General features: G+C 36.6%; 1 protein-coding gene across 1 annotated transcript; it reads left to right on the forward strand.

Moving 5' to 3' along the window:
• Positions 1-2,192: 2,192 nt before the first annotated feature.
• LOC142980668 (carboxypeptidase B-like) lies at positions 2,193-7,209 on the forward strand. Its single transcript, XM_076126179.1, has 6 exons — positions 2,193-2,294; positions 2,699-2,908; positions 3,329-3,428; positions 5,427-5,546; positions 5,931-6,119; positions 6,572-7,209. Exons 1-6 carry the CDS (start codon positions 2,227-2,229, stop codon positions 7,175-7,177), a joined length of 1,293 nt encoding a protein of 430 aa, XP_075982294.1. The 5' UTR covers positions 2,193-2,226; the 3' UTR covers positions 7,178-7,209.
• The last annotated feature ends 4,842 nt before the right edge of the window (positions 7,210-12,051 follow it).

Here is a 12,051-nt window from a genome sequence, read left to right on the forward strand (position 1 = left end):
ATTTAAATAACCCCGAAATCAGGAACCTTGAACTCTTTTAAAATGATACCCATACCTTTTCTGATCGAGATTTGTGTCTATTTTTGCGGTCCATTTATGGATTATTGTAATGATTCTTAGTAATGATTATCATTAGTGTGACTTTATTTATAAACAATAATTAATTCAGAGTTCTCTTCAAAATTCTCTTTTCTTGTCTTATTCTTATTTTTAACACTATTAGCTACAATATTCAGCGTGACAAATGCTCCCCGTCATATTACGGCCGTCAGCCACTACACGATCAAAACATACCAACTGAAACTTTTTAATTCTCAAAATAATTGATACAGTTTTGCTTCAAGTGTAGTTAACCTACCACTGTGTTTTTCGATTTAGGCAGGTATATTTAATGCAATTTTTTAAATTGCTAGTCAACATTTCAAATTAAATTGAATAGTGTAGGTCTCAGAATAGCTCCCTGAAGTACTCCCATTGAATTCTTGATGTCAATTGTGGATTGTTTGAATTGCGTTGTATTTTAATAACAAGGTACGTTATAGAATCACGAGATTATTTTATTATAATCTTTATTTTATCAAACAAAGATAAATACTGTATCGGTGATATTTATTACAAAGGTCAAGTGCGTAGTATTCGCTGTTGGGGGGCACGTGTGATGATATTTTTTAATTAAGACGAAGACAATATAGTGCAGTGTTATGTAATGATTGCCTTTCATTGTGGCCTGGACTGCGATAGATTACGTCACAGGTTCAATTCCCAGGTGTGGTAAAGTGGCATTTATTAGTAAATTTTAATTTATACTAGCACATTTCTATAGGAGCCTGGAGTTTGTTTACGTGCCTGATATAAATTTTAGGCTCGCCTCTAATTACATGGGATTTACATTAAACTACAAAACTCGGATGTATTTCATACATACGTCATGTATGTATGTGTTAGAATGTTTAATGACTGACCTTCCCAAACAAGGTCCGTGGCAACAATATTTTTCTGTGTGAAGTCGCGTGCAGTGATTTCAATAATGCCTACATTGGGTTTTTATCGAAAACCTTTTACAGGATGTTTCAATATCATTGAAGTGACTAGATAAATTAAAAGATATTTTTGATAATGAAGATCTATTTATCAACGTATGATTTAATATATTGAAACTTTGTTTGTTTGTATATCATTATGCGTTATTATATTTGCGTAATTTTTAATTATGTGATATAGACTAGAGCTTTTTAGTTACAAAATTAATATAATCTTTATAATTTTTTCAGCACCTCCAATCTGAGTCACACGATTTGGTGATCAGAAAGCAATACTGTTAAAAATACTCTATGGCTCAGGTAAGACGTTGTTATGTTTTGTTAATTTTGGGTTTTCTACAAACCATTTAAAGCAGTGCTTGTGCCCCAAACACGTACACTGTGATATTTTAATACACTGATTCTTAAAGGTTTCCAAAGATACCTTTACTTCCAAAACCTTTAAGATTTACGGCGCTTCCTCTGTTCTGATATTGTGTTATCGGTTAAAAGTATGGTTATCAAATATTTGATAATTACATACCTGCAGTTTGTCACGTTGTCCATTTCTGAATGGATAATAAGTCTACCAAAATTATTAAACGTCAAACTTTCATTTAACCGTTAATACAAGATGTCAAGCGCAGAATTGAAAATAATATATTTCTTTAATTTAAAAGCTTCAACTGTAAACTGACCGCGAAGAGAAAATGAGAAAAAATATTTATATAGTAATTCAAAATAAATCAATATTTATTACTCCTACTTTACACCCGAAACGGGTAACTGTTGGAACTATTATTATATTGTAACAACTTATGTACACAGTTTTTATTATGCAATAAATATGTGTCTATGTCTATGTCTTTAATTTAAACATATTCAAAGATGGATGTAATTTATAAGCAATTTCAAAGCAAATTTTTTACCATGAACAACTTAATGGCACTAAAATTGACCCCAGGTTTGATCATAAGTTTATAGCAACAAATTACTTCACAAAAACGATGATTCAAAATGACCATCTTATCTTCAAGATAATTTTAATTGGAAAATGTTCGAATTCTCATCAATTATGATAAACTGAACTACTATAGATATAATCCTGTCGATTAGTTCTCAATTGTTTTATCTGATGAAATTCGGCATAAAATAAAAGAATTGTAGCGGTTCGAGTATTTCTTATGTTAGTGGTAAATACGCCACAATGAGGTCGTTTATTATATTTTGTTTGTCTTTTTATGTGGTGTTTGCTAAACACGAAATCTATGATGGGTAAGTGTAATTTTCTATTCAGTATTTTTTACATATCTTCCTTTCTCTAAGAGATATAAAAAATTGCATAGTTAGAATATAATTTTGGCTTCGTATCTCTAATCTTCTTTAGGGGAGTCAAATGCATATTTTTCGGAATAGAAATTGTATGGGTGACCTTATTGCTATGATTGTAGTTCTTATTGTATTTTTGGTTGTCTTTTTGATGGACAATTTTATATTTTTGCGCTGGCCGTGGTAACTTGTGCCAAAAGTTTCCAATATTCAAGGGCAAACTGCTCGTTTACGTTAATTTTTTTTACTCTCCAAAAAAATGTTTTGTCAAATGTCCTCATTAAGCCTCTCAATAAAAAATCCTTTTATTCCTAAATATCTTGTTAAATAGTCATCAATTTTATTTCCAGACACGCACTCTACGACATTAATGTAAAAACCATTGATGAAGGCAGAGTAGTCAACGACCTTGAAAATGAACTGCTCCTCGATGTGTGGACCCACGCTGTTCCCGGCAGAGCTGGACAGGTCCTCGTACCCAAGGTCAAGAGGAAAATATTCGAAAATGCGCTCAAAGGTGCTGGAGTAGAGTACAATGTCCAAGTTGAGAATATTAAGGAGTAAGTTTACTTAATTTATAAAAAGCCATTCCCGCACTAAGAATTGGTTTTGTGTCGCGGGGACCTTTACAAACATACAAACAACCGGACCTGAAACAAATATTTGTGCACAAATAATTTACAACAAAAGTCTTGATTTAGTAGCACTTCATCATTTAAATTGAACATGTTTGTGATTAAATAATGTACCTCGGTAAAGTTGATTATACCTAATTTTATTGCACACTCGTTGTATCTTTACCGTCAAAAATTTCATGCAAATCATTTCACAATACGTCATATTGTGCAATACCAATTCTGCTTAATTTGTTTTTGATAGGTATGAAAGTATACTGTTTCATTAGATTTGTTAAGTTACCTTTTAATAAGCCCGCAGAATGGTTTTGAAACCGCATTTTATCAATGTATTTTTAATTTCAGCCAACTGGAATTAGAAGACCAAAAGCTAGCAGCTGCTGCTGCCAGGAGCTCTCGCAATAGTTCTCGTTTCTCATTCGATTACATCCCCACTTACGAAGAGGTAACTATTTTACTAGAAGATTATATTTTACTGGAAGTATAAGAAGCCAGCCAGTTTCATCACTTTTAGAAATGATAGTCTATCCTAATCTACAGGGTGTCCCAAAACTCAACGATAATCCGAGACAGGATGAAAGGCCAAGTCATACTGGTTCTAGGAAAATTAAAAAAAAAATCCATATCACTTAGTTCAGCAATAATAGACATTTTTCAAAAAAGTTGAAATTCCACACCCTTGGTCGCATTTTCAAGTCCTGTGATCACCAATGTCACAATTTCGCTGTGTTTTTTTGTATTTCGTGATCTTCATTAAATAGGCTATTAATCGTAAAACAAATTATTGCACAAAACATTGTTAATTTCATAAAAAAAGTTAAGTTTTAGTGAGTCATGGTTCTCAAAAATATCGTTAGTTAACTTTGACGCTTCATATTGAAAAAAAAATGTACTACACTACCCTTGGCAAGTTATTTCAAAAGTTGGCGCATATAATCAAGATTTTAAAATGGTGCAACACTTGCCACTTTTCCCGCCACTAAAAATGATATTTTTATTTGAACGAAGAGTATCCTCGCAAATGGATCGGACGCAGTGGTACAATTTTATCGCCTCCTCGTTCCCCCGATCTAAATCCAGTAGATATTTTTTACTGGGAATACATAAAAGAAAACGTCTATTCAAAATCAATACAAAATCTATCAGATCTTCGCCAGAAAATTGACACAGCGTCAGAAGAAAAAAATGCAAGGAATTTTGCTTGACTGGTGAAAAGATCTTTTGTACGCCGTTGCAGAGCCTGTATTTGCGCCAGAGGAAAGCAATTATTTTTAGTAAAGAGGTAATTGAGTCGGTCCATACCAATATTTAATGTAATAAACATAAAAAAAGGTAATGGTAATAAAAAAAAATCAATGAACGAACTATCGTTCTTATTTAATTATTCTCCTAAAACTAAAGTAATTCCGAATTGTTTTCCTTTGGCACGAATACAGGCTCTGCAACGCCTTACAAAAGATCTTTTCACCAGTCAAGCAAAATTCCTTGCATTTTTTCCTCTGACGCTGTGTCAATTTTCTGGCGAAGTTCTGATAGATTTTGTATTGATTTTGAATAGACGTTTTCTTTTATGTATTCCCAGTAAAAAATATCTACTGGATTTAGATCGGGGGAACGAGGAGGCGATAAAATTGTACCACTGCGTCCGATCTATTTGCGAGGATACTCTTCGTTCAAATAAAAATATCATTTTTAGTGGCGGGAAAAGTGGCAAGTGTTGCACCATTTTAAAATCTTGATTAAATGCGCCAACTTTTGAAATAACTTGCCAAGGGTAGTGTAGTACATTTTTTTTTCAATATGAAGCGTCAAAGTTAACTAACGATATTTTTGAGAACCATGACTCACTAAAACTTAACTTTTTTTATGAAATTAACAATGTTTTGTGCAATAATTTGTTTTACGATTAATAGCCTATTTAATGAAGATCACGAAATACAAAAAAACACAGCGAAATTGTGACATTGGTGATCACAGGACTTGAAAATGCGACCAAGGGTGTGGAATTTCAACTTTTTTGAAAAATGTCTATTATTGCTGAACTAAGTGATATGGATTTTTTTTTTTAATTTTCCTAGAACCAGTATGACTTGGCCTTTCATCCTGTCTCGGATTATCGTTGAGTTTTGGGACACCCTGTATATGTTAAATGCCATGTCGTATTGAGTCTTTTTACGACAAGATTTGCTAAATTTATCTTCCTCTTTTCAACGTATGGCTAGTGGTCAATCTACGTCCAAGATTGTTTGGGCTGCCCAAAGGCCTTTAACGTGGCTTAACGATTGTTATTTAATTGACAACAACCGGGACCGAATTCTTATCTGCCCTCCGAAACACGGAGACGCCCAGTTCAAATACCACTATGCGATCATCTATCTATGGAACGACCGCACCAAGTTTTGCTTAACCCACAGATCGTGCTTATTATGACAATTGTTTCTAGGTCGACGCTTACCTGGAAGACTTGGCCAGGAGGTACGAACACGTGAGAGTCCATGTTGCCGGCACCAGTGTTCAAGGCAGACCTATCAAGTACCTTGCTGTCTCCACCACAAACTTCCAGGTATTGTGTTTATTCTTTACAACTTCATGCTTCATACTTGAAGTGATAATTCGATTGAGTTCTTTAGGAAGAGAGAGAAGAGAAGAGATCAAATCAGTTGTAAGATTTGCAGTCTCACACTGTCATACATAGATTTTTACTCATATTCGTGTGTATATGGAGCATTAATCAAAGATACTTTTTTGGTCGAAAATTGTAAAGTAATTCATATGTTTTACAATATGTTATTGACCAGTACAGTTAATTAAAAGGTTATCGCTTTACGTGTATCATTGTGGTCAGGAAAAATCGATACTTATGTAAGATAATTTTTCAAAATATCAGGAGAAGTCAGAAATTACAGGACTTGAAATGATTTTGACTAATCTGTATTAATTCTTTCAGAACTTCAGAAAACCCATCGTGGTAATGCAGTCACTTCTGCACAGTCGTGAGTGGGTGTCATTGGCAGCTACTCTCTACGCCATCGAGAAACTCGTGGTCGATGTTACCGAGTCTGATTTATTAGAGAACCTAGACTGGATCATCATTCCCGTTGTCAACCCTGATGGATACACTTGGACTCATTCTAATGTAAGATATTTTGATAACTTAATCCCTATTTACTTTAAAGCTACTTTATAATAATAATAATAAGTAATAGCTGATTGGTTTGAACCCGAGGCACACCAATGATTTTTCGAAGATATTTGTGTATCAATTAATTATCACTGGTTTTGGCAGTGAAGGAACATATCGTGATGAAACCTTGCAAGCTTTAAAGTTTTTTAAAACGGTTCTTGAAACCTTAACTATTGAATATACTCTGCCAAATTGTATTACTCAGCAATTTTCCCTTGAAAGATATTAACAATATCTGCTCTTTGCTGAGCAACATTTCTTTTATCATAATTGATAATTATATTATCTTATTCGTCCTCTAATCTAGTATCTTCAATTCTCATTTTATGCTTATCTTCATTTCTCTTTATCTTCCCTAATTTTGTTTTAAAGACATAGTCTTAGAAAGCTTTTAAATTTTCCAGGCCCGTTTCTGGCGCAAGAATCGTCGTACCGGTCTGATGGCTGGAGACTTCTGCATTGGTGTCGACCTGAACAGGAACTTCAACTCACAATGGTCTACGGCCTCCAGCAGCAATGTCTGCGCTGACGATTTCCACGGACCCGGAGCCATGTCCGAACCAGAAACCAGGGCCATTGCCAACCTCCTCGCCACTTTCACAACCCGTATTGCCTTATTCTTCGACATCCATAGCTTCGGCAGCATGATCTTGTACGGATGGGGAGGTAATGGTGTTCTGCCACCCCATGCATTGACTCTTAACTTAGTTGCTGTGAGAATGGCACAAGCCATCGATGCTGCTAAGTTGCCGACGAATCCTAACTACGTGGTTGGCAACATCGCTCATGTTTTGTACTTCGCTTCTGGTGGTGCTAGTGACTTCGCTATGTTAACTGGTGTCCAGTTATCTTACACCTACGAACTGCCAGCATGGAGGAACCACAATTGGTCTCTGAACGGCTTCTTGGTAGACCCTGATTTCATTGAACAAGCCGGTGTTGAAACCTGGGAGGGTATCAAGGCTGGCGCGCGTTATGCTATTGGCAACTTCCGTGCTAAGGATGTTTAAATTATTATTGTCGAATAAATATATTCAGCTTGTATTTATGTTTATTTTTGATTATATTATAAGCACCCGTTCTATTATTTATTTAATACTTCTCCAGTTTTGTTATCTTTTAAATATTAAAAAAAATGTTATCTTATATATTTTTCGTATTTATTACTGTCTAAATCATAGAATTAATAGCCGTACGAATAAATAAATATATATTATATATAAATAAATATATATTGTGCAACCCACACACGGTCATTTGATTCCAAACGAAGCAGAGCTTGTAGGTATAAGGTAACTAAATAACGAATAAACATACTTATATACTACTAAATACATACTCATATAGATAAATTGAATCCCTCGTCTAAAAAATAATAAATGTAAAATTTACATTTCATAACTGAAACTCCCCTTTAAAAAAAACTATTGACTCTGATCTGTTAATATAAATCATGCTACTGAACATAATGGAGATATTTCCTTTCTCTTTAGGCCTATAGGCATGCTGTCATATTATGCCTAAAGGGAAAGAAAACATCTTAGAATATAAAAACATAAATTAGAATGGCCGAGAAACTTCAAAGACCAAAAGGTGCGTGTTTTGACTTTAATGGAGGTCAATTAAAAATATGCTTTGGGCTATCCCTGGAAATAGAAAATATTTTTTTATTAAATTTTGACAATGTCTTATTAGTCACAATTATAGTATAATAATTATTATATTAATTTGACATAGAGATTTAAACACATTTTATCCGGAAAATGTTACCAAGCGGAAAAATTATATAAAAAAATACTAGTTTAGACTAGCTTCTGGCTACCAGAACAACTAATGTAGGTATGCAGAATGTATATATTTTAAATATGAAACTCTGGCCATTTGTTACGATGTCTCGGCTAGATCAATGCTAGTTTAGGCTAGTTTCTGTTGTAAGTTTTGGTAACATACCTACTATAATGTATAATAGAATACGGGAATTAACGCGAACACGCATTTTACCTTAAAATGCCTAACGTTTCGGCGCAGGTTGCACTCGCCGTGGTCCCAGGCAGACTGGACTAAAACCGTCGTAAACCTTTCAAATGTGAGTTTAGACCAACCTACGATTAACATCTTGGCCAAAGGCATGAACTTCGCACTAACGCCTAAGCGAATTCCGTTCGAAAGTGTAATCAGTAGCGTCGAGGAAACGATTGCTCGTAATAAAATACCGCCCGGCGACGCCGATACCCTGCGACAGGACGTTGCGGTTATATTACGAAAATCGAAGGTTCCAGCGAGTAATACCACTGCAGAAGAGCGTCAAGCACTGAAACTTATTCGGGATAACCGGGATATATTAGTGCTTAAGGCCGACAAGGGAAACGCCACTGTAGTGATGAATACAACTGATTACCAACAGAAAGTTCGGGATTTGTTATGTGATAACAAGGTATATAAACCGGTATCATATAACCCTACGGCTAGAGTAACACGACGAATACGGACGCTGATACAGGACAACAAGGACCTTTTCACGGAAGACGAGTACGAGAGTCTGTATAAACCGAAGTCGCATCAACCACCGAAATTATATGGCCTGCCCAAAATACACAAGTCCAACGTACCACTGCGGCCTATCGTGAGTCAAATCGCCTCTCCTACTTACGACCTTGCAAAGTACGTTGCGTCAGTATTGCAGCCACTTGTGGGAAATACACCGTCTTTTGTGAAAGATTCGCGGCACTTCGTCCAGATTATTAAGGACCTTAGATTGGAACCGGGCGATGTCATGGTGAGTTTTGACGTCGAGTCGCTCTTCACCAATGTTCCAATTAAGGAGTGTTTGGACGTAGTAAAGACCAAGCTAGAGGACAACGAGATGCCGTTTAACTATATTGATCTTCTTAAAAACTGTTTGGACGGCAACTACTTCCTTTTCCAAGGCCAACATTACCTTCAGATTGATGGCGTCGCAATGGGCAGCCCCGTTGCCCCTGCACTGGCTAATCTCTGGATGGAGCACTTTGAGGAGAAAGCATTGGCACTCGGACCAAAAACCATACGGCTTTGGAAAAGATATGTGGACGACATCTTCTGCATTATCCAAGGAGGTCAACAGGAAGTAGATCAATATCTAGAACACCTAAACTCCATTCACCCTAAGATGAGGTTCACCTACGAAATGGAGACGGACAGGTCGTTGTCATTCCTAGATGTGAGGGTTGCCGCGAAACCCGATGGATCCTTATCACACTGTGTTTACCGGAAACCGACACACACAGATAGATACCTGCACGCTACATCACATCACCATCCCCGTCACTTGCAGTCCGTTATGACGTCACTGAAGAACAGAGCTCATGACCTCTGTGACCCTGAACATGTTGGGAAGGAGCTGGAACATGTTCAGGAGGTACTACGAATGAACGGATACCACGTAAGTCGACGAAGGAACAGGATCACGAAACGGAGTAAACATCCGGAGGTCAACAGACAGCCCGCCTACTTGCCCTACGTCAGAGGAGTGACTGATAAGATCGGGAATGTATTGAAACAATACAGCATCAGCACAGTGTTCACGCCGGGGGCAAAAGTCAGCAGCATGGTGGGCACACCGAAGGATGTACTACCGTTTCAAACACCAGGTGTCTACAAGATCAACTGCAGCTGCGGTAGTTCCTACATAGGCCAGACTAAGCGGTCGATAGCTGAAAGGGTCAAGGAACATATCGCCGCTGTTAAGAACCGTCAAATCAGCAAGTCAGCCATTGCGGAACATCTACTCGAAGCAGGAACTAATCACTGGATTGAATTCCATCGCCCTCAAGTCCTCTCCACTGAACGACATTTCTACTCGAGGATTGTGCGTGAAGCGATCGAAATCAAGAAACATCCAAATTTCAATCGGGAAGACGGCTTCAAATTATCCGCGACGTGGAATCCAGTGATTACTGTTACAAAACCTCGCTATGTTTCGCAATCGGTTAGCTCACAGAATATGGACACGGTTAGTGTAGTGTGTGTTGGCGGTTGGAAAAATCAAAATATGAGGGTGGATGGACATTCGTCCGCCTCATATACACGAAGTCCTGTCATCGCTGCTCCAGTCTGCCTGGGACCACGGCGAGTGCAACCTGCGCCGAAACGTTAGGCATTTTAAGGTAAAATGCGTGTTCGCGTTAATTCCCGTATTCTATTATACATTAAACATGCAACGCGAGAGTTTAAAAGTTATGATACCTACTATAGTATGGAAATTTAGATCAATTTAATTTGTTTGCTTTTGATTTATACCTGTTGAGTTACATTTAAATAGATAAATAAACAACTAAAAGTCAAGAGATAATTTAAAAAATGCGGTCAAATATAGGCTACTTTTTAATCAGAAACACCAAGCATTGTATCGCAAAAATTAGAAAAATAAAGATGTAAAATAACAATATTAGAAGTATACTGCAAATAAATTAAAAGAAAAGAGACATATCGATACGCAAACGTCCCAGCACTGCGTCTCCACAGAGTTTTCAACAACGAATGGTAATGCGATGTAATCTTAACGTAGGAACTTTTCAATGAATTTAGAATACTACTGCAACCGTGCAACTAATATTTTCTTTTAAGTTTCCATTTTCTAATTTTTTAGCTTATGCCAAATAGTTGAGATTATACGTGTATTGGATAAAAAAAATATCTAGAAATATTTTTTTAGTCTCCTAAACTAAGAAAATATTTCTACATATTTTTTTTATTTTGCTTTCCCAATGCTGGGCAAGGGTCATCTCCTGAATTGACAGAGGAAAGCTCATCACGCTTTCCAAGTGCGACTGACTGGCAAATAAGATATCGTAACCGTATTTTTTATAACGTTTAAGACCCGTACAAACTCGTAAAAACTTTAAGCATTCATATGTTAATCCGTCCAGAACAAATTTGGGCATTAAACATTATAACAATAACAAGACGGATTGACCAAATATGTCTACTTGACTAATTAAATAAATTATATAAAATATATTTGTATATTATTACTAATTTAAGGGTAAACCCCTTATTTAGATGGCAGGATAAATATGACGCATTCTGTACATATTATTGACGTAAATTAAATGCTATAGTAAAGCGATTACCACACTGCCGCGCTCTGCGTTGATGACGACGGGGCTACGTACTTATAGTCCAACAAGAACTTGGTAGAGAGTCTTGGCGTGAACGATCTATCTAAATTATAATTCAGAGTTCCGTGCATTTCCAAAATTAAGTAGCTGAACTAAGCATGCCATTGTCATGCCTGCAGATCACTGATGATAAAATTCAAAATTTTGTGAACCTCTGCCAGCCGCAAGCAATGCATGCGAGGCTATCTACTAAGCTGTTGGACTACAGCTGCGAGTGTAGATGTGCATCATTATTTGTTTCTTTATTTATCGTGTTGTAAGCTACATAAAATGTAGCGACAGAAATACTTTTAAGCGTTATATAAAATTATGTGTCCCTTGTTTAAAGCATCAATAGTTAAACATGTGATGTCCTCCTGGCCGCAGAACTTCGTTTATGGTGTCCAAGTGTGGGCACAATACACAGGTAGACTCTCCAATCCATCATGCTCCAAGCCCGCTGGAACGGATAACTGACACAAACAGTGAGAGTTCAGGCGCAAGACAGCTTTACGTGCACTTCGTGACACGGAGGTCTACAACCTCAACCTTCTAATACCGGGTAATCTCTGAGAAATTCCTAGAATAGGATCTCTGGCTTTTGGCTCGACCCAGGATTCGAACCCGAGATATTTGCGCGGCAGTCGCATACACAACCGACCACGCCACAAAGTCAGTCAAGATATTAAATTAATTTTAATATTTGGTCGGTTATTCTGGCGTCAAAGCTGACGTGTTGTGTAAAG

This window comes from Anticarsia gemmatalis, chromosome 18 (genome assembly GCF_050436995.1).
Source record: "Anticarsia gemmatalis isolate Benzon Research Colony breed Stoneville strain chromosome 18, ilAntGemm2 primary, whole genome shotgun sequence".
NCBI lineage: Eukaryota > Metazoa > Arthropoda > Insecta > Lepidoptera > Erebidae > Anticarsia > Anticarsia gemmatalis.